The following is a 22,002-nucleotide window of genomic DNA, read 5'->3' as shown; positions in this document are numbered from 1 at the left end:
AAAAATGCTGCTATGACATGGGCATCTACTAATCACTGATCAATCATGCCAGCCATAAAAAAGTTCAGGGCTAGCCGTGAAACATTCAAGCAGCACATGTTGCTGAGGATGTTTGAAAGAAAGTCTGCCCGCTGGAATGGTGGAAGTCACTAGTGAAGCAGCAGGAACCAGAATTTGTTGACATGCTAAACCAGCTTTTACCAGCAGTAGCCTCTTTTGGGCTGCTTGTACATGCCATGGGGATTTACTTCAGTTTTCATAGATTTCGTAGACGTTTGGGCTGGAAGGGACCTCGGAAGATCATCGAGTCCAGCCCCCTGCCCGTAGGGCAGGAAGTCGGCTGGGATCATAGGATCCCAGCAAGATAAGCATTCAATTTGCTCCTGAAGGTGTTCAATGTAGGTGCCTGAACCACCTCCGCTGGCAGACTGTTCCAGACCTTGGGGGCTCAGACAGTAAAGAAATTCTTCCTTATGTCTAGCCTGAAACAGTCTTGCCGTAGTTTATGACCATTCAACTTCGTCATCCCTTGGGGTGCTCTGGTGAACAGATGTTCCCCCAGATCCTGGTGGTCACCCCTGATAAACTTATAGGTGGCCATCAGATCACCCCTGAGCCTGCGCTTTTCCAGGCTAAAGAGCCCCATGGCTCTCAGCCTGTCATCGTAAGGTCTGTTTTCCCGCACATGGCACTTCTCTGGACTCTCTCAAGCTTCTCCACATCTTTTTTGAACTGTGGAGCCCAAAACTGGATGCAGTACTCTAGATGCAGCCTCACCAAGGCCAAGTACAAGGGGAGAATGACGTCCCAGGATTTGCTCAAGAAGCATCTATGGATGCAAGCCAGCATTTTGGTCATTTTACTAGCTGCAGCATCGCATTGCAGGCTCATGTTCGTGGTCAATGATGACCCACAAGTCTCTTTCTTCCATAGTGCTAGCCAGCATAGCACTGCTGAGCCTATAAGGATGCTGCAGGTTTTTCCTCCCGAGGTGGAGAACCTTGCATTTTTCAGTGTTGAACACCATGAGGTTCTCATCCGTCCATTTGCTGAGCCTGTCCAAGTCAGCCTGGATCACCCGCCTGTCTTCTGGTGTTGATGCTTTGCCCCAAAGTTTGGTGTCATCGGCGAACTTGGCCAGTCCGCTTCTGACTCCAATGTCCACATCATTAATGAAGATGTTGAACAATATGGGTCCAAGGACAGAACCTTGGGGGACCTCACTGGTCACAGGACACCATGATGATTGACTTCCATCAATTACTACCCTCTGGGTTTGACCACGGAGCCAATTTCCCAGCTAGTAGATCATGGTGGACCCAAAGCCACAATTGGCCAGTTTCACCAAGAGGTGATCATGGGATACCAGATCGAAGGCTTTTTTGAAGTCAAGATATATGACATCAATCTCTTCTCCCTTGTCCAGGTGATAGGTCACCTGGTCATAGAAGGAAATGAGATTGGTCAAGCAAGACCTACCCACAACAAACCCGTGCTGGCTATCCCTTAGGATGTCCATTCAGGATGGCCTCTTTAATAAAGTCTTCTAAGATCTTCCCTGGGATAGAAGTCAGGCTGATGGACCTGTAGTTAGCCAGATCCACTTCCCTCCCTTTCTTGAAGATAGGCACCACATTGGCCTTCTTCCAGTCTTTGGGAACTACACCAGAGCGTCAGGAGTTTTTAAAGATCCGTGCCAGGGGCTGGGCTAAGATGCTCGCCAGCTCCTTGAGTACCCTGGGGTGTAGGTTGTCAGGGCCGGCTGACTTGAAGGTATCCAGCCTCTCAAGGTGTTCCTTCATGAGGTCAGCATTAATGGTGGGCAAGGAATCTCCCTCACCTGGACCTCCCTGTCCCATAGTGGGCATGGGCATCCCATGGGACTGATGAAAGACCGACGCAAAGTACCCATTTAATAGGTTGAGTTGTCAATTGCCCCATCTGATTTAGCAGGGGTCCAATGTTGCCCTTGCATTCCCTCTGGCTCCCCACATAGCTGAAAAAGGACTTTTTATTGTCCTTGATGCTCAAAGCTAGTTGGAGTTCAGTTGCAGCCTTGGCTTTCCTGGTTTGCTCCCTGCAGGACTGGGCCAGTGCAAAATAATCCTCCTTGGAGGTGAATCCCATCCTCCATCCTTTGTAGGCCTTTCTTTTTAGCCTCAGGAGGTCTGCTAGATCACTGGAGAGCCATGGGGCCTGCTGTGCCCTCTTGCTGCCTTTCCTCTGAGATGGAATCGAATTAGCTTGTGCACTATGGATCGCTCCCTTGAGGAGCAACTACCGTTCTTGAACTCTCCTCTCCCTGGGGTCATGGTCCCTTAGGGCTTCACTGACAAGCCTCCTGAACTTGTCAAAGTCGGCTTTCCTGAAGTCAAGGACTTCTGTGTTGCTGACTGACTTGCCAGCTTTATGGCAGATGGTGAAGGGTGATCAGCTTGCGGTCACTGTCACCCAGCTTCCCATCGATCACTAGGTCACCAATTAGGTCATCCCCAGTAGCCAGTACCAGGTCGAGCAGCGCTTTACTTCTCGTTGGCCCATAGACTTCTTGAGTCAGGTAGAGGTCACCCATGCAGAAGAGGAAGGTTTAATTCTCCCTAAATTGAAGCGGTGGGTTTTTAAAACAAAGTAAGCCCCCATGGTGTGAACACAAGGGTCAGGCCCAATCCTTACCTGCTTCTCTGGCGTTGCAGGGAAGGTGAGCTGCCAGCAGGCTGAGCAGTCCCTGAGCTGTGGAGAGGAGCGGGGGCAGTGCTTCCCCCCCTGGTGGTGGCACCACCTGGCCCAGATGGTCCCAGGGAGCATCTCAGCCACCGAAGAAAGCTCTGGACCCCCTGCAGCCACGAAGGGAAGTACTGGGCCCCTGCGCAGCTCAAGCAGGCAGGCTCCAGGGAGAGGGGAAAAAAGGATCAGGCTCACTGCTGGTTTGTTTTTTTTTCTTCAGTGGGACCTGCCTGCACAGCCCTTTAGCTGCACAGCCCGGTGCTTCCCTCCACAGCTACTTGAGGTAGCAAACTAGAACACCTTGGGCATGTTTTATTTTGCCATGTCCCAAAGTCTTTTAATGCACAATATGTTGCTGACAGTGTAAACACCAGCACCGTTAACGCCCAATACACTGCTGATAGTGTAAACAGAAACGCCATTAAAATGGCACTAAAGGACGTTTAAGCTGCTTTAAGGGCTAATTTTGTGGAGTGTACAAAGGCCTTTGCAGATGCAGAAAGAATATTTTCTTCATTTGGACTTGTTTATTCAAAGCAGAGAAATTGTTTGTTTGTTGAAAAAGCAGGAAAGTTTTTGTTTTTTCTCTTCCAGACTATGAATAAAAAGTGGGAGGAGGTTGAGATTTATGAGCTCTAAAAACTTGAAACAAAGGGGTAGACATGATCAAAACAGCCTAGGTCAAAGTCATTTTAAAGAGAATTAGGAAAGTAGGCACTTAAATTCAAATGGCTTTCGCCTAGGTTTTTTAGAAATTTTTCCCCAAGGTGACCCAAAATAATTGGTCTGATTCACTAACTACAGTTCATAGTTTTAATAATATAACACTTAATACCAGTGTTTAATAAATTAATTAGCTGTAAATGTGCACCATGTGTTGATTTTAAAAGTTTAAAAGTTTCTGTATCCAGAACGTTAAAGTTTTGTTTAATAAATTAGAAGTGCTGGTTGTGTGTTTAATTGAATTTAAGTTTCCATCTTAATGTAGCTTGATACACATAGGTACAAAAAATGTAATCATCTAGTGAATAAGAAATATATATTTCACCATTTTATAGCATACTGAAATGTAGGATTTCTAAAATATATAGTTTGTGTACCTAGGAAACGTGTACCAAATCTACTAAAAACTGTAGTTGCAAATCAACATGTTTTAGTTGTATCAACCAGTGAAAATATACCTTTCTTTAAAAAAACAAATATATATATATATATATAAAAAAAATAGAAAAGTTGATAAAAATCAGTTATTTATGTTGGGTTTTGGCTTGCTAATTTAAATCAGGTATTTATCAATCTGCCCTGATTAGCAGACAGGTTCCTTACCCTGAATCACATGAACCCAGGAAGAAGCCAACTTAAAAACATCATTGGAAGCTTTTAAGTGTAGGTTAGGTGAATGTTTGGCTGGGATGGTTTGGATAGGGATGGGCCAGTCTTGAGCAGGGGCTTGGACTAGATGACCTCTCTGATATATTTTCTAGCCATTTTTTTCTAAGATTTTATACCAAAGCTAAATTGATAGAGGTGTGCAGCTATATGTAGACTAGTATTCATATTTTTCTTGCTGCTAAATCATCATAGTGCCAAACTCCGACCTCCTGTGTATCCACTTTCATTCCAAGATTTTTTTTCAGCATTTCTGGCTTCCAGGTCTTCCCCTCCCACTGAATCTGAAATATGGGGGCTCTTTTTTTTCATCACAATACACTGGGACGCGACTTTCCTTTACAGATAAAGTTTGCTGCTCAGTTTTGTGAGCTCTGGATCATTTCCAAGTCCTATCTCCAGTCAGGCCAGGCTTTATGAAAGGGACAGCCACCTTAATACTGAGAGTCCTACCAGTGCAGTATCAAATCCCTTTAATAGACTTCATGCTGGGCATCAAAACATTATTTGCCTGTTTTTAAGAAGTTTAAAAAGATATTAATGACTCAGCCTGGGGTGAATTCCTGGACTTTTGTCCCATTTAGAAATTTTTTGGCCTTTTGGTATGGCTTTTCTTCCTTCCCTAACAAATGTGTTGTTATTTGCCTGAATAAGTCCAGAAGTGGCCTCTTAAAGAGAGACTCAAGTAGATTTGGCTTCAGGATCAGCTAGGGAAAGAAAGGAGGTTAACAAAAGCATTGTGAGTAGAAAAGGTCAGCCATGAAGTTAAGGATAGAATGATTCATTAGATGCACTGTTTGGCATGCCCCATGTGATGTTGGTCTGATAATTGCTTATATAAAAATGGCGCCTACTCACAGCAGATCTGCTACTTGTGTGCATTCAGAATTTGGCAGGTTGCTTGTCCTGCCTTTTGCCCCCTGTTAGCCCTGCAGAGTCAGCACAGGTGAGAGAAAGCAGGAGCTCAATGCTGTTCTTCCTGTGTATTAATCAGTCAAATGATTTGAGGTTTTGATCCATTTTCACCTCCTGTCACCAGGAGCACAGTCTCATCATGCTGGGTGTCACTGGGGATGCAATTTAGTAGGGCTGTGTGAAGCTTCGGTAGCTGATTACATTCGGAGGAGATTTGGCCCGATTCGGGGACTGAATCTCCAAATCCAAATGGAATCAGGAGACCAATTAAAAGCTCTGAATCTATTTGAAGCATCCAAATCAGTTCAGAAAAGCTTCAGAAAAGATTTGGCCGCTTCGGAGATTCGGCCATGAACTAAACGGGCAGCTGACACAGCTGCCTCTAGCTGGTAAGTCTGTTGAGGTTGGGGGAGTGGGGTGGGAAAGGCCATGGGGAAGGGATTGGGGCTGGGGCTAGAACAAGGACAGGCTGCCTAGTTGGGGTGGGGGGGGGAGCACATTACTCAGGGAGGGAGGAGGAGGGGTGCGGGATGTGGGCGTGGCAGCACTGGGAGCGGGGGCTATGCCTTGCTGCCACCCAGAGCAAACCGCACCTGTGTTGCACCCCCCTCTCCCCGCCATGCCAGATGGGCCAAGTGGGGGATAGGGCTGGGCAGGGCAGCTGTTGTGGCTTCTTCCAGGGCTCCTCCCACAGCCAGAGGAGCCACGGGAGAAGTCCCCATGGCTGCCCTGCCTGGCCCCAGCCTCCCAGCACTTAAAAAAAAAAAATCCTCGCAGCAGCAATCAGGGCCTCTGGGGGCTTGAGACAGAGCTCCCCCCATCCCCTGCTCCCAATCACTCCCCCCTGCTCAGCCCCAGCAGTCCGGGAATCAGGAAAAAAAAAAGAAAAAGCTCTGTACTCGCTGGCTGTAGTAGGGGCTGTGGGGGCTCTGGGACCATGTGGCAGAGCCCCCCCTGCAAAGCCCGCGCTCCCCAATTTCTCCCCCACCACCTAACCCTCCTGATGGCCCCCGCCCAGCCCCAACACTTAAAAAAAAAAAAAAATCTTCCAGTGGGGATCAGGGTCTCTGAGGGCTCGTGGCAGAGCCCCCCTCATGTAGTGGGGGGCAGCAGGAATTGCCCCCACCCCCCCACCTGGCACCTGTGTGACAGCTGTCGCATCACATGGGTGTAGCATTCTGCCTGGGAGCTGGGGCAGCTCCAGCAGTTGGCTGGGGCCCGGCATCACTCAGCCCCAGCTCTGCTGAGCCACACTGCACCTGTGCCATGGGGCAGCTGCCATGCGGGTGCCAAGTGTGTGGGGGGGGCAATCTCTTCTGCCCACTACTGCCTCATGCTGTACAGGGGGGCTCTGCCCCAAGCCCTCAGAGGTCCTGATCCCTACTGCTGCAGCTGGTGAGTATAGGGCTTTTTTTTTTTTTTTTTTTTTTTTTAAAGTGCTGAGAGGTTGGGGCTGGGTAGGGGATGGAGCTGGGCAGGGCAGGCATGGGGGCTTCTCCTGCGGCTCCCCCACCCAGGGAGAGGCAGGCACAGCCACAGGAGCTGTGGGAAAGCCACTCGGCTGTACCTGCCTCTCCCTGGCTGATCTGAATCTCTGAATCAGCGCCGAATCTCTGATTCAGATTTGGCCATATTGAATGGGGACAGTGATTTGAATCACCAATTCAAATCATTGTCCTCCAAATCAGCCGAATCCAAATCGAATATTTTCCTGTTCGCACAGGCCCACAATTCAGCATGCTCATCCTTTATAACTGGGCCCTGAGTACATGAGGAGGAAAGACTCTGATTTGACTTGCAGAGTATGTTAGCATAATGCAGAGACACCCCATCTAAGAAGCAGGAGGCAGCGTTGCCCTAACACAGTTATGCCATTTCCCAGTACCCAAGCTAGCTAGCTCATTTAAGGTAGACTTGGCTATCTCTGCTTGGCATTGCATTTTGCAGGGCTAACGGTTTTCTTTGCAAGCCAAGTGCATTTGTTCTGGCATCAGTTGATACAGAACCTTGAAGCACCATACCACACCTTTCATCATAGTCGCTTTCTAGCCCAGAACAACATTTTAAACCATCCTTCTAGCAGTTATGACCCACCTGTACTCTGGGATGTGCGGTCGGGAATCTAGGGAGTAACACTGCTGAGAAACTCAGGATATAGATCAGTTTAGGTTCTGCATTAAATTGGTGGCCCCCTTCTATTCCAGCTGGGGTGTTGAGTGTTGGAAACAGAAAATGTGGCCCTGAGTTAGCAATAAAAAATACTCATAAAGTAGACCTGCCCAATTTCTATTTTAATAAGAAAAACAGTATTGCTAGCCACACAGAAGGAAGGTTGGAGTCATGCTGGGTATAAAATAGTTGGCTGAATTACTGGAGATGAGTGTGGCTTATTCTTGAGCAAGAACCTTTTCTGTTGTAGTATTTCATTATTGTTATTACTACCAGTCTGTCACCTGGTGCTTTTCATCTCCAGATTTCCAAGCTATTTTCAAAGTGGGTTGGCATTATTATCCACTTAAAGCTGCGAGTGGCCAATCCTCTGTGTACTAGACATGATCATGTGCACCCTCACTCCCACTTCCATCCTCACCTCCAGCCACTGACCATTTTCCTTCAGCTATAGGCAGGTGCCTTTCCAGTTACTATACCAACAGTTCCATTTACACTGTCATCCCTTCTCTGCATCTTTGTCAGTGCCTCGGTGCCTATTCAAATGTGGGTCTCTCTTCTTCCTTTGCAGGTGGCCTGGGGGAGCAGACTTTCGTGCCAAGCCAGAACACCACTTCAACCAGTCGTAGTAGCAAAACAGTTAAAAAGGGTAATGTGGTACCCCACCCAGACCTTTGGGTATCTTTTATTTACTTTTTTATCCACTGTGAAATAATGTTTTGTCATGTGTACTTGTGTGTGCTTTTGCATCTGTGATCAACTGATCTCATTCCTGGTGCATGGGCTTGTTGGTGGAGTGACACCAGGGGACAGGGATGGTCCCATGTATTTAAATGGGATGACTCTGTAGAGCAGTGTCAGAACCTCTTAGAGCAGAGGATGTTCAAGGTGGTTTTGTAGTGCTTCTGAAGCTCCAGTTAAGCCCATTATGGTCATGCACCATGTTGGGAGGCAAAGGATAGGATCTCTGCCCCTTTCAAGGGCTAAGTCAGTGGCTGCTTCCCTTCACCTGTCCGCATCAGAATTAAATTACTGAAGAACTCAGAAAGAGGGACCCTGCCCTGCTACTGTCATCCCTGATCTTTGAGTTAATATGAGACTTCGTACTCTAGGGTTATTAAAATAGCTCTTACTTGCTTTGCTTTTTACAGAGGATTTGCAACTTTCCTATGTGGCAGTGAATTATAGGGATAATTATTCCCAGTTTAACAATGGAGAAACTGGGGGAGAGAGCCCAAGGCTGCATAGTGAGTGAATGGTGAAGCTGGCACTGGACTCCAGGAGCAGCTTCTAGCCCTGTGCTCAGTCCTATGGACCCAGCCATGTCAGAACATCTCCTGGACTCCTCAGCATCCCACTTCCTACCACAAGGCAGGGTTTACCAAGTGGGACCCTACTTTGCAGAAGCCTGTGTCAATGGCACTCTTGTTTCTTGCTTCCTATGGGGCAGGGGCTGGGGCAGATACTTGTGTGTTTACAGCAGAGCTCAGCCTTTCTGACGGGCTGCCCCTGTCCAGCTGCACAAGGCAGGGATGTACATGGAGTTTCTAAAATCCATTTTATCGGACGTGATGAGCTGTGTTCAGCAAACAAGGAACCTCCTTGTTACCACTACAATGCTATTGCCTCTGGGGTGGGTTGTGGCAGCAGGGCGCAGTGATACAACACACATGTTTAAGGCCAGGAAGAAGAGGAGAAAGCTCAGTGAAGAGCGCAGGAGAGGTATAACCTTGCAAACCAGGGTTTATCTGGTCCTTTAGGGCTAGCACATGGGTGAGAGGAAGAAAAGTATCTTGGCTATAGGATGCAAGGTGCAAGAATTCTTGTGGGTGAGATCTTTTATTAGACCAATTGTACAATTGGTATGGATATAGGCAAGCTTTCAAGTATCACAGTACCCTTCCTCCAGCCCTTACGGTAACAACATCACCCCAACATTACCTAAAGATAGAATAAAATTTAGGAGGACCTCTTTCTGTCTTCATTTTCATTGCATGCGCTGGGTCAAGGAAAAATCTCCTGCATTCACAACTAGATGGAGACCAAATGCTTGTAGCTGGAACCTGTGCAGCCCAACCTGTACTTTCAGGGCACATACCACTGCCCAGTTCTCTGCTGGATTGTAGTGTTAGATACTAGGCCTGTGCAAAGTGGCTAGTATTTGCTTCAGATTCGGTTGATTTGGGGGCCAGTGATTCAATTTGGTAATTCAGATCACTGTTCTGAATCGGATTGGCCAAATCAGATTTGGAGATTTGGCTGCTGCCGAATCTCTGAATCAGCCAGGCCCATCCCCCACCCACTCTCCCAGCTTGGCAATGGCTGCCCCATCCAGCCCAGCTCTCGGTGCTTTGAAAAAAGCACCGGGAGCTGGGCCGGATGGTGCTGGGGGCGGGGGGGCAATCCCTGTGGCCTCATGCTGCATGGGGGTCTCTGCACAAACCCCCCAACCCTCCCACTGTCCCAGCCCCCCCATGGCTGCCCCACCTGCCCCAGCTCTGGCTCTTTTAGGGGAGCCCCCCCCCAAATCCCAGACTCCCCGGTTTCTGCCTAGTGGGGTGAGATCCATGTAGAGGGTTCTTCCATGAGCCCCCCAAAGCCCTGAGGCTGCTGTAGGAGCTGGTGAGTCCCTGAGGTTTTTTTGTTTTTGGTGTTTTCTTAAAGGGCCGGAGCTGGAGTGGGGGGTTGGGGGGCTATTGCAGAGCTCCCCGTGCAGCATGGGGCAGTAGGGAGCAGCGGGGATCACCCTCCCCCCCCGGCCTGGCAGCACCTGGTGAGTAGGGGCTTGTTTTTTAAGCACTGGGAGCTGGGGCTGGCGGGGCAGCCATGTGGGGGTTGGAGCAGCTGGGGGTTGGGGGGGGCGTTCAGGGGGAGCAGGCAGGGGATGGGGCCTGGCAGGGGTCCCCCCATTGTCCCCTCTCCCCTCCCCCAGCCCCTACTTACCAGCTCCCAAGTCCAGCTCTGGCTCCCTGCTGCAGCGGGCAGGGACTGCCCAAATCGTCAAAGCTCTTCGAATCTTTGGTGTGGAGATTTGGCCACCAAATCATGCCGAACCTCCTCCGAATCAAATCAGCACCTGAAGCTTTGCACAGCCCTATTGAGGAAGGAGCCTTCCACTGGAAGCTCCCTCAGATGCAGCTGGACAGGGGCAGAATTTCCCTGCTGTCAGCTATGAATGACCCAGGATCTGCTGAGGGACCCTTGAGCTGATAGATATAGTAGGAAGGGGCCTCTCTATGCAGAAAGAGCAGAGGCATAACAGTGCAGGTGTGTGCCCAGGGCAGCCTTGCAGCACGCAGGGTGGCACTGGCTCCTACCATGGTGATTGCAGTGGCATGATCAGACACCACTGTAACAATGGCTACTTTTGCACTCCTCTTTCCTCCCACAAAGTGGTCCCCAGGGTATCTTTCTGGTCATCTGCCCTCCCTGCCCTGCCTCTATTACACTACTGAGCACTTTTGAGGCATACAGAACTGGAAGTGCCTTCCCCTCCCAGGTATCACAGGAACGCAGCTATGTAATTGCTCTTGTGGAACTTCTGATATGTCACTTCATAGATTTCATAGACATTTGGGCTGGAAGGAACCCCGGAGGATCATCAAATCCAGCTCTCTGCCCCAGGGGCAGGAAGTCAGCAGGGATCATAGGACCCCAGCAAGATAAGCATCCAAATGTGTCTTGAAGGCGTTCAAAGTGGGTGCTTGAACTGCCTCTGGCGGCAGTCTATTCCAAAACTTGGGGGCTCGGACAGTAAAGAAGTTCTTTCTCATGTCCAGCCTGAATCGGTTGTGGCGGAGCTTGTGACCATTCGATCTTGTCATCCCTTGGTGCGCTCTGGTGAACAGACGTTCCCCCAGATCCTGATGAGCACCCCTGATAAACTTATAGGTGGCCACCAGACCACCCCTAAGCCTGCGCTTTTCCAGGCTGAAGAGCCCCATGGCTCTCAGCCTCTTATCATAAGGTCTTTTCCTGACCTCTGATCATGCATGTGGCTCTCCCTCTGCACTCTCTCAAGCTTCTCCACATCCTGTTTGAACTGCAGAGCCCAAAACTGGACACAGTACTCCACCAAGGCCAAGTACAAGGGGAGAATGATGTCCCAGGATTTACTTGAGAAGCATCTATGGATGCAAGCCAGCATTTTGCTCACTTTACTAGCTGCAGCATCACACTGAAGGCTCATGTTCATCTTGTGGTCAATCATGACCCCCAAGTCCCTTTCATCTGTAGTGCTAACCAGCGTAGCATCACTGAGCCTATAAGCATGCCGCAGGTTTTTCTTCCCAAGGTGGAGAACCTTGCATTTTCAGTGTTGAACACCATCAGGTTCTTGTCCGCCCATTTCCTGAGCCTGTCAAGATCCTCCTGGATCACTGTCCTGTCCTCAGGTGTGGATGCTTTACCCCAGAGTTTGGTGTTGTCACCAGACTTGGCCAGTCCACTTCTGACACCAGTGTCCACATAATTGATGAAGATGTTAAACAGTATAGGCCCTAGGACAGAGCCTTGAGGGACCCCACTGGTCATAGTGCACCAAGACGATTGGCTCCCATTGACCACCACCCTCTGGGTCCTACCACAGAGCCAGTTCCCCAGCCAGTGGATTGTGGTGACATCAAGGCCACAGTTAGCCAGTTTAGCCAAGAGGTGATTGCGGGATACCAGATTGAAGGCTTTTTTAAAGTCAAGATATACAATGTCAGTCTCTTCCCCCTTGTACAGGTGATAAGTTATCTGGTCATAAAAGGAAGTGAGATTGGTCAGGCAAGGCCTACCCACAACAAACCCATGCTGGTTATCCCTCAGGATATTGCCATCAGCTAGACTGTATAGGATGGTCTCTTTGATAATCTTTTCCAGGACCTTCCCCAGGATAGAGGTTAGGCTGATGGGCCTATAGTTAGCCGGATCTACTTTCCTCTCTTCCTTGAAGATAGGCATGACATTGGCCCTCTTCCAATCTTTAGGCACTTCACCAGAGCGCCAAGAGCTCTCCAAGATCTGTGCGAGGGGCTGAGCTATGATGCCTGCCAGCTCTTTGAATACCCTTCAGTGTAAATCATCAGGGCCAGCTGACTTGAAGGTATCCAGCCTGTCAAGGTGTTCCTTCACGAGGTCAGCTTCGATGCAGGGCAGGGAATCTCCCTTACTTGGGCCTCCCTGACCCATAGTAGGCAGGGCCATCCCATGGGACTGGTGAAAAACTGACGCAAAGTACCCATTTAGCAAGTTCGCTTTTTCCTGAGCGTCAGTTGTCCCATCTGGTTTAGCAGGGGTCCAATGTTGCCCTTGCTTTTCCACCAGCTCCCCACATATCTAAAAAAAGGACTTTTTATTTTTCTTGATATTTGTAGGTAGCTGAAGTTCCATCACAGCCTTGGCTGATGACTGGAGATGGGGAAAAACATGAAAGGGCCAGTAGCTTGGTTTCAGTAGTGATGTGTGTCCATATGCATCTTCACTGAGTCCTACAGTAGCCCCAAGGACCATCTGAGATTGTGGCTTGGGGGAGGCATCTGGGAGGCCTTCTCTTGAACCTGTCCTCCTCATGTCATTGCTCCCCTTAGGTTACACCCTTTTCAGCCTCTCACCTTCATGCCAACTGATGCTGAGGGAGTGGGCTATGACCCTACCTCTCTCCTCTTTGGGTTCCTAAGGCTGCTGTCAGCACTGCAGTTCTCCAGTCCTTGTACCTTGGGAGCTGGAAGGGAGTTAGGAAGTGGGGCTGGGGGTTACCTACAATCAAGCCCATAGCATAGTAGCGAACAATTAGACAGGAGGGCAAAGGTGGTTACTCCTTCATTGCCTGAAGCACCAAACAATATTCACTGTAAGAGACAAGGCATCTGGGCTTGAGGGACCACAGGCCTGCCCTGCTCTGAGCAGCTTCTGTGCTTATTTCATGCCTGATGCCCTGACTTATCTCTGCAGCTGTGTGAGAGTGGCTTAGACAAATTAACTGGAACAAGGAGGTGAATTCCAGGCATTGTACTAACACTCAACCTGAAGCTTAAAGAAGGGCATTTTACAAGGAAGGATGGGATCTGAAGAAGTAGGGGGAAGTGTATGCTTATCCTTCCATCCCTGAAGGCTGCCTTCATTTCCTTCTCATTGTGCAACTCTCCTCAGCCTTGACGGTCATTATTTCCATACTCATGTCTCTTCTAGCAAGATGAATGGGAGAGGGGCTCAGTTAGCAGGCCTACCTAAGCTGGGTGGGTGAGGGAAAGGAAAGCACAGCGCAGCTTGGTTTTGGGTTGTTATTTTATCTTTTTTTTTCTTTTCTTGTTTTAATAATAATAAGGCTTTAAAAAAATCTGCATGGGTAAATGATGCAGAGAGTGAGTCTCTGCTTTGCATTTCCATAATAATAATACTGGAAAATAGAGCCTAGGCACCTTGCTCTGGAGCCTCAGAAGGGTGCTTCAGCACCAGTTAGCTAGCAGGAGGTCTGGATCACTCCTGGCCCTGTTCTCTGAGCAGAAGGGGTCTCATCTGGTGCCTCTAGACTTGAGGAAGGTTGCCACCAGGACATCATCCTCTTCTCTTCTTGACCCCTCTGCATGCGCCTCTATAGGTGTGCAGTGGGGACCAAGTTTTTATTGGAAAGAATGGGGTTATAGGAGTGAAAAGAGCCATTAACCAATTCCCCTTTGACGCTCCTCTCCCTCCCCATCCCTTCTGAGTTTTGTAATAGATCTACAAAGATTGGTATATGCTGCAGCAGTGCCTCGCTGACAACTCTGGAGGGCAAAGATATCAAACTTTGGGGAAGAGTATCCACTTGAGGATAGGCTGGTAATCCAGGCTGACGTTGATAGATTTGCAAAGTGGGTGGATGAAAATCTGATGGCATTCAACATGGAGAAATGCAAGGTGCTTTACCTTGGGGGGGGACCCGCATCATACTTATAGGCTTGGCAATACTACACTCGCTAGCACCATAACCAAAAGAGACTTGGGGGTCATGATTGATCACAAGATGAATGTGAGCCACCAATGCGATACCACAGCTGGCAAAGTGAACAAAACTCTGGCTTGCATCTACTGATGCATCTCGAGCAAGACCCAGGATGTCATCCTCCCGCTGTACTCAGCCTTGGTGAGGCCACAGCTGGACTACTGCATCCAATTCTGGGCTCTACAATCCAGGAAGGATGTGGAGATGCCTGAAAAAGTTCAGGGGAGAGCCACGCATATGATCAGAGGGCAAGAGAGCAGGCCTTATGAAGAGAGGCTGCAAGCTATGGGACTCTTCAGCTTGGAGAGGCACAGTCTCAGGGGTGATTTGGTGGCAGCCTATAAGTACATCAGGGGTGTGCATCAGGATCTGGGGGAACACCTGTTCACCAGAGCACACCAAGGGATGACAAGGTCCAATGGTCACAAACTCCTGGAAGACCATTTTAGGCTGGATATAAGGAGAAAATTCTTTACTGTCCAAGCCCCCAAGGCCTGGAACAAACTCCCCCCAGAGGTGGTGCAAGCACCTACTCTGGATACTTTTAAGAAACATTTGGATATTTATGTTGCTGGGATCCTTTGACCTTAACTGACTTCCCGCCCTTGGGCAGGGGCTGGACCTTATGATCTTAGGAGGTCCCTTCCAGCCCTAATGTCTATGAAATCTTTGTATCCCTAGGACAGGTACTGTAGTGGCAGCAGCAGGGCAGGTTTCTCAAGTATCATCTCCCACCCTTGCAAGTGTGCTCATCCTTGATCTGTAGCAGCCATCTCGGGGGTGGCAGAATGGATGTCTTTGTGACCCATTGATGCAACGCTCACCTGCAATCATGATATTGCCTGGCAGGCTACCTGTTTGCTTGAGTCACAATAGTGGCTTGGCTTTGTGATGTGAACATGGGGCCACTAATTATTGGAAATCCCCATAGGCCAAAGAGCCTGTATAAAAAGGTCCTTTAAAAGGAGAAGCTTAAAATAAGATTGACATAAAAAAGACAGACAGTGATGATGCCAGAAATAGGAAATATTTGGGTGCATTTAAAGTGTTCGTGATGGAAGAAATTCTTCAGCCTGGTCAACTATAATGACAGACCCGTGTTCCAGTTTAAGATATGCATGCAACTCATGCAGACATACTCCACCTAAAGGAATAGTGATGGCATCGTGGAGCTAAGTAAACCCCATTTGAGAAGATGGGTTAAACCCTTGGGCAGTGAGTCTGCACTCTGTGCTGCTGTGTCTGGACCTCAGCTGATCCCATGCTGGGTAGTTTAAACAAAAAAGTTCAAGTATGTCTAGACAAGGCATAGTCATGGTTTCATGGCAATAAGGATATGCCCTGCCTTTAGTTCCTTAAAGTTGAAACATGAGGAGAGCTGCCCAGACTTACTGCATAGATGGAAATGAACACTGTTGCCAACTTAACAGGAAAGGAGGCAAAGATTTTGGTTGTTTTTTTGTTAGGTTCCTTTTTTTGGTTTTTTGGTTTTTTACAAATCTAAGAGTTTTCACATGCAGATTTGTGATTGATAGCAAGGTTTGAATGTCTCTTGTTTTCCCATTTTGAAAATTTTATCCACCAGCAGAAATTACCCACATTGCAGGTATTCCTGACAGCCTGAAAAACAACATTTGAAAACAGCTGCTTAGACACAATGTGCTTTAAACTTTGATGTAGGTAAGTTCTCTGTTACCATGAGTGAGCAAACACTTCTGGTGAGATGAAATAGGTGTAGGTTTTCTTGATACTGGGAAAACTTAGGTTTGTACCCCAGGATGTGTTGACATCAAGATTAGTCTGTTGAAGCGATGCAGGGTGGCTGCATTCTCACTGGAATGAACTAGGAGGTGAAGGGACCAGGATTAGAGTAATGAGTTTACATGATGGGTCCTGGAGTTGCAATTGCCCTGGAAGTTGTAGGAATTGTACCTCTTGACCACTGCTGCACTTTGACTGCCAGAAATAAAACACTGCAGTGTGATGAAATAGCATCTGCTTTTATCAGAAATCGTGCCATTACAATTCATGCAGGAGCCTAAGTAGTAATTTAGGACCTAGATTCAAATGTTCCTGTCTGCAAGGTCACTTGTAATGGGTGGAGACCGAGGCAGCTTCCCTTCACACTCCTGGCCCTTCCTGCTTTTTGTTCTGAGGGCAGGGAGGGTTAGTCTGTGCAAAATGCCAGTGGTGAAATCCTGAAGAGACCAACGATAGACTTGAATGTGACTTCTGGCTCAGATTAATGTGTTGGCTTGTTTGGTTGTGCTTCCAGTGATGCCGGGTGTTGTCTTTGGGCTGCATGTGGAACCGGGAAGGTTTAAACAGTGTTGCCACTCTGTCTTGCAGATGGCAGGCAGAACACCACCCTTGCAAGGAGACCGAAGAGGAGGGAGCAGAAAGACCAGCCTCACGTGGATGTGCGCCTCTCCCCCAGAGTACGCAGGGCAACCACATCCAGGGCAGAGAGAATCTGGCCAGGAGGGGTCATCCCTTACATCATCGGAGGAAATTTCACTGGTCAGTTGCACAGCCAGTGCTCATCTCTGTCAGTTGTAGAGAGCTTCTTACAAGGAGCATGCCATCCCTCTACTGGCTTGGGAGTCTTTGGGAAAGGACATCTCTGGGTTGCCTGCATGGTGAAGTGCCTCACCAGAGAGCCATGCGCTGCAGAAACCTAACCTTGAAGTTCAGGGAGATATTACCTTGTGTCCAAGCAGCCTCTGTGCCTTGCCTACAGCTCTGGTTGCACTGTAGGTCAGTCCCTGGGACCTGAGCTTGCTCTTTTGCTGGGGGCTTGTTTATACAAGGTCGGAGTGCTACAGAGGTAGCAGAGGAGGTGGCCAGTTCCTCCTCTTCCCCCTCTCCCAGCCCCCAAAATGCAACCTGAGGTACATCAGTGCCTGGAAATAATATAACAACATAGCTCTTCCTGCCTCCCGGGGGCCAACGTGAAATCCCAGCCTGTGTTCATTACCCGCCCTTGGCCCTGTCTAGCAGTCTAATGCCAGTGTTCAGAGACTTTACCCCTTCCTGTGGGAGACCATGCTGATCTCTTGTGTGCTGGCAGTGTTGCTGCTAATATGCAGATGAATTTCATCCTGAAACTTCTCCTCATCCTCCCTGAGGCTTCCCTTAACACTCCTGCGTGGGGTACCTGTTCTTCTTGACCAAGCTGTGGTGTTGCACTACTGCACTGCAGCAAGGATACAGTGGAGGGAGCTGCAGAGGCACCATCCCAGCAGGAAATCCAGGAAAGAAGCATTGTGGCAGCAGCGCCTGAGGAAGCTCAGCCTATCTCCCCCAACCTCCTTGCCCAACCTGGTGCTGCCTGCACTGTCACTGAGGCAGAATCATCTCCCTCCTCCTGTGGAGAGGCTGCTGCCTTGCAGGTGCTCACCCAGTGCAAATCTTGTGTACCAGGCTGCAGTTTGTGCTTTGGTCCTTGCACAAGGCACCTTCTGTATGGTGCGGGGCCAGGCATTGTCTGTACTTATCTCCATATTCTTGTAGGGCTAAGCCAGTTACCATGGCACAGCTAACACAGGCACATCCCTGCCTTCTCTTAGCTCATTGTGACTTGTTTGTCCATACCTTCCAGACGTACCTTCATAATCTGTCCCAAGAAATCTCTCCTGTCCAACTCCTTTATTCTGTTTTCTGTCTTACTTGAAAAACAATTTTGGCAACAAATTTGCTTTATTCTCTTGGATCCAGGGGAAATTTTGTGTAAGCCAGGCCTGAAATTCCCTAGTGTAACATCTTTTGTTCTCATGCACCTTGTTATACAGTGCCTCACGAACAATGCTACAGAATGGATGCACAGAAACAAGGTGCCAGGTAGCTCTGGTTGTTTGCTTTCTGCCCCTTAATGGCTGAAGAAGGAAATATTTACTTGCCCAATTAACACTGTGCATCATACTTGTACTAGTGCTTACCCACATCTAGTAGTTAATTCAATACAAAAATCATCATGTATAAGAAAACAGAAGCACAGGTTTATGCTGTACCAAGCTCTAATGGCTCTAACCCTCACTGGTATTTAGGCTTCTAACTACCTTTGAGGATTGGAGTCTTGTGCTGCTCCATGTCAGGCGCTAAATGTTTGCTCTGTTGTGTTGCTTTTCCAGGCAGTCAGCGAGCTATATTCAAGCAGGCTATGAGGCACTGGGAGAAGCATACGTGTGTGACATTTGTGGAGAGGACAGACGAAGAAAGCTTTATCGTGTTCACATACAGAACATGTGGGTAAGCAATGTGTAGCAGCACACCTAGCAGCTTCCATGCATAGGTCTTATTAGTGTCTTGTAGAAGTTGAATACCATACGCACTTCATGAGATGTTTTGCCAATTGACTGCAGACCCTCCTTTCTTGAATAACCATCACTGTAACAGATTTTGGGAGTTGTATTTGATTTTAAAAGTACTGAATTTCAGTAGCACCTGTACCTGCACTCAGAGCCCTGGTGTGCCAAGGGCAGGGCAGACTTATTGTAAGGTTCTTGAGGCACATACTGTCTTATTACTTGAGTGCAGACAAAGGATGTAGTGCCTCTAATTTACAGAAGGCCAACTGAGGCATAGAGGGGTTAAGATTTGAATCCTGTCACAGCTCTATGGAGATGAATCCCAGGGGACTTGACCACATCACACGGGAAGTCGGTCGTAGAACTAACTGGGAATAGAGCTGGGACCTCATGGCCAGTGCCTCCAATACCGTGTTACAGCCCCTCAACGATGCATTAAAAACTTTTGTTTCATTTTCCTTATTTGCATTGTTTCCTTTCTGTGCTATGTTCTGACAATGGGAGCTAATGTGAGCCCAGGTCTCAGTTTATAGTTAATTTCTAACTATTTCCACACTCTGGCTCTTAACTGCAACCCATGGTTTTGTTTGGTTAAATGCCACAGAGAAGGTCTCTGTCCCCTACCATTCCCCCCACAATAATGTTTGTGTTTTTATTAAGCTGTTAATTTATGATAATTTTAAGTGTTTTTTTTTTTAAATAGCTGTGAAGGAAAAAAGCCAGAGCCCTAAATCTTAGCGGTGTCTTCTGAACCCTCTTAATTAGTTTTGTTTCTTGTGTTTTGTATTGTAAGGATATTGTTAGCTCTGTGTAGCAGCTTATTCTCTGGGGGACGGACTGAGGCTTGCAGCTTATAAGAGTCTGCAGCATGTGTGAGTGAAAGACTGTGTGTGTTAGCAGCTGTTTCTTTTTGGTTTTTGGCTCTAAAAGTATTGCATCATGGAACGGATGTGTCATTAAAGTATTTTGGAAAGGTAGGGAGATGAATGGTTGGGTTCTGGCTTCATTGAAGTGAGAGGTATGCTTGCTGCACATATTAATGTCCCTGAGCTCACTTCAGTCTAGGTAGAACTTGAGGACAGATGGTATGGGCTCAAGAAATCTACCCAGCACCCTGGGTATTTAGGGTCTGAAGTCCATGCCAGTGTGAAACCTGAGCTTGTCAGATGAAAACTGATTTGTGTTTGTCTGTGCTCTTCAAGCCCACCTCCAATGTACAGTACAGACCTCCATTTTAGTAGGTGAGAGCTGCATGCATAATGTCCTCTCTTAAATGGGATGTCAGACCTGCTCAAGGTTGGAAGCTGGAGAAATACACGTGTGCTTAAGAGCAACAGCAAGGGGATGGCTCATTAGCTCTTTGCTGCAATGTCTGGTTTTGGATCCCTAGGTGCTGAGTTCTGCTCCCAAATGCCACTTACTGCAGTAGGCAACAGAACTCTGTAGGTAAGTGGCTGAAGAATGTTACACATCTGGAGGAAGTGAAATGTGGAGCCTGATTTACAAGGGCACTGAGATCCCTAAAGATGCAGACTAAAGCCTAGTCAAAAGTAAGGGGTCTCAAAGAGCTAAACAGTACATTGGGCTAGTATAGTAAGGCAGACCCATTTCTGTGGCCAGCAACACTCAAGGAAGCAATCGTGTCTCAGTGTCTTTGGCTCCCTGCCTAAGGGCATCTATACACGTGCTCCAGGGTAGGGGTGGGGAAGGGGTGCTTTAATTAGAGCGGTGCACCTCATGTATCAGTATTCCCAACTTCCCCTAGCGCATCTTGTGTATTAGTATCCCTGCACTTCAAAATGGTGGTGGGGGTTCTTTATCTAAAGTTTGTTTGATGAGCTTTAGGTAAAGCTCCCTCCCTGCCATTTTGAAACTTGGGGATGCTGATACAGAAGACATGGAGGCTGGCTGGAGTATGGTTATTGCCACAGTCCAGCAGACCCAATTAATTGAGTCTGGTCTGACATGCTATAATTATAGCACATCGGAGGAGATGCTACACTCATGTAGAGGCACCCTGAATGAGCAGTATTTGGTGTAATCTTCAATGCAAATCTGGAGAAGGGATTAAAGTCATGCCACTGGAGCCATAGAAATTCTTACTGGAGTTAAGCACCCAACTCACTTTGGCATTTTTATAAATGCCACACAGCTGCTGTCTGCACCTTTAGACACCTAGATACTTTTGGAAATTTGATTCATGGTTAAAAATAGACCACTGGTCAACTTGGAAACCTGTCACGATTATGCAGTTTTTCATCTCTACTCATTTCCTGCCTCTACTGCATTTGAGTATTCTCAGCATAATTTGGTACAGTCTCTTGAAAGGACAATCTGCCTTCCTAAATACTGTTGTTGCTCTGATGAACGTTGGTTGACCTGTACACAGAGCAGAGGTGAGTCTGGACCAGGACACGTTTCTCAGTGTCCTGAATCTAGATGGATACCAACTTCCTTATCTTGCTTATCGTGGGCTTAAATCTGATCAGGATCTGAACACTTCAAAAGCTAGTAGAGTCTGGATCTGATATAAATTACATAGGATCCCAAGCAGACATGGCATGCAACTTATCCCAGTGACAGACTATAAGCTATTATTATAATGCCTTACTATTAGGTGCCAGAAAGCAAATAGTAGCTTGAGTAAATAGCTAACCCTTTAATGTCAGGCAAATATTCTAGACCTGGGGACATGATATACACATGAAAATACAATTACTATGTTTCCTCATGGGGTAACTTTATGCTGGCGTAGGCCTAGACCAAGGTGAGCATAACGGTGGATCAAGGCCACAGCCAGATTCCATTTCCTAGCAGCCCCGGTGGCGGCAGCTCGTTCTGGTTGCCACTGCTGGACCCAGCCCCACTCCCCAGGCACCCCGATCCATGCTCCCTACTACCACTGCCTGGGGCGGCATGCACAAGGGCAAGGCTCATGGCCGCGTGGCTGGGATGGGGCCACAGCTGGGAGCGAGACGGGCAGGCAGGGCCAGGGAAACCCTGGGATCTTGGGGCAATGACAGCACAGGGCCAGGGCAGAACCATGATGCACTCCCTAGGGCCAGGGCAGAACCATGATGCACTCCCTTGCCCATGAAACCTGCGCTCATCACAGGGCATGCAGTTAGCACATTGTGGCTCTGCCCTGGCCCTGGCTCCAGCACCATGATGTCACCACCCCAAGATCCTGGGGTCTTCCCGGCCCCACCTGCCCATCTTGCTCCTGGCTGTGGCCCTATCCCAGCTGCCCTGCCTGTGTGGAGCCTATCCCTGGTGGTGGATGCAGGGCAGATGGGCCGGGTTGCCTGGGTAGTGGGGCTGGGTCCAGCAGTGGCAGCCAGAAGGAGCCGCCACCTCCAGGGCTGTAGGGAAATGGAGTCTGCCATGGACCCGATCTGGCCCATGGTCCATATTTTGTCCACCCCTGGCCTAGACAGCATGTGTCCACTCCACTTCTACACTGGGGTAAATGTCATGAATTTGCCCTCACAGACGCATGCCATTCCAGCCTTGTATCACCTGGTTCCACCC

At 48.3% G+C, this 22,002-nt stretch overlaps 1 protein-coding gene across 2 annotated transcripts in view; it reads left to right on the top strand.

Moving 5' to 3' along the window:
• TLL2 (tolloid like 2) overlaps positions 1-22,002 on the top strand; it is a 202,671-nt gene that overhangs the window by 103,034 nt on the left and 77,635 nt on the right. The window contains exons 3-5 of one of the 2 annotated variants that reach the window (XM_090058020.1): positions 7,769-7,846; positions 16,514-16,684; positions 18,295-18,412. In XM_090058020.1, the coding sequence (XP_089914146.1) occupies positions 7,769-7,846; positions 16,514-16,684; positions 18,295-18,412 (367 nt within the window). Of the gene's footprint in view, positions 1-7,768; positions 7,876-16,513; positions 16,685-18,294; positions 18,413-22,002 lie in introns of those variants that run through there. The other variant, XM_090058021.1, reaches the window with a different exon arrangement.

Source organism: Crocodylus siamensis, chromosome 7 (assembly GCF_052110815.1).
Source record: "Crocodylus siamensis isolate JL-2025a chromosome 7, ASM5211081v1, whole genome shotgun sequence".
Taxonomy (NCBI): Eukaryota; Metazoa; Chordata; order Crocodylia; family Crocodylidae; genus Crocodylus; species Crocodylus siamensis.
Note: the sequence above shows the minus strand (reverse complement) of the source record. Positions and strands in the feature narration are given on the sequence as shown.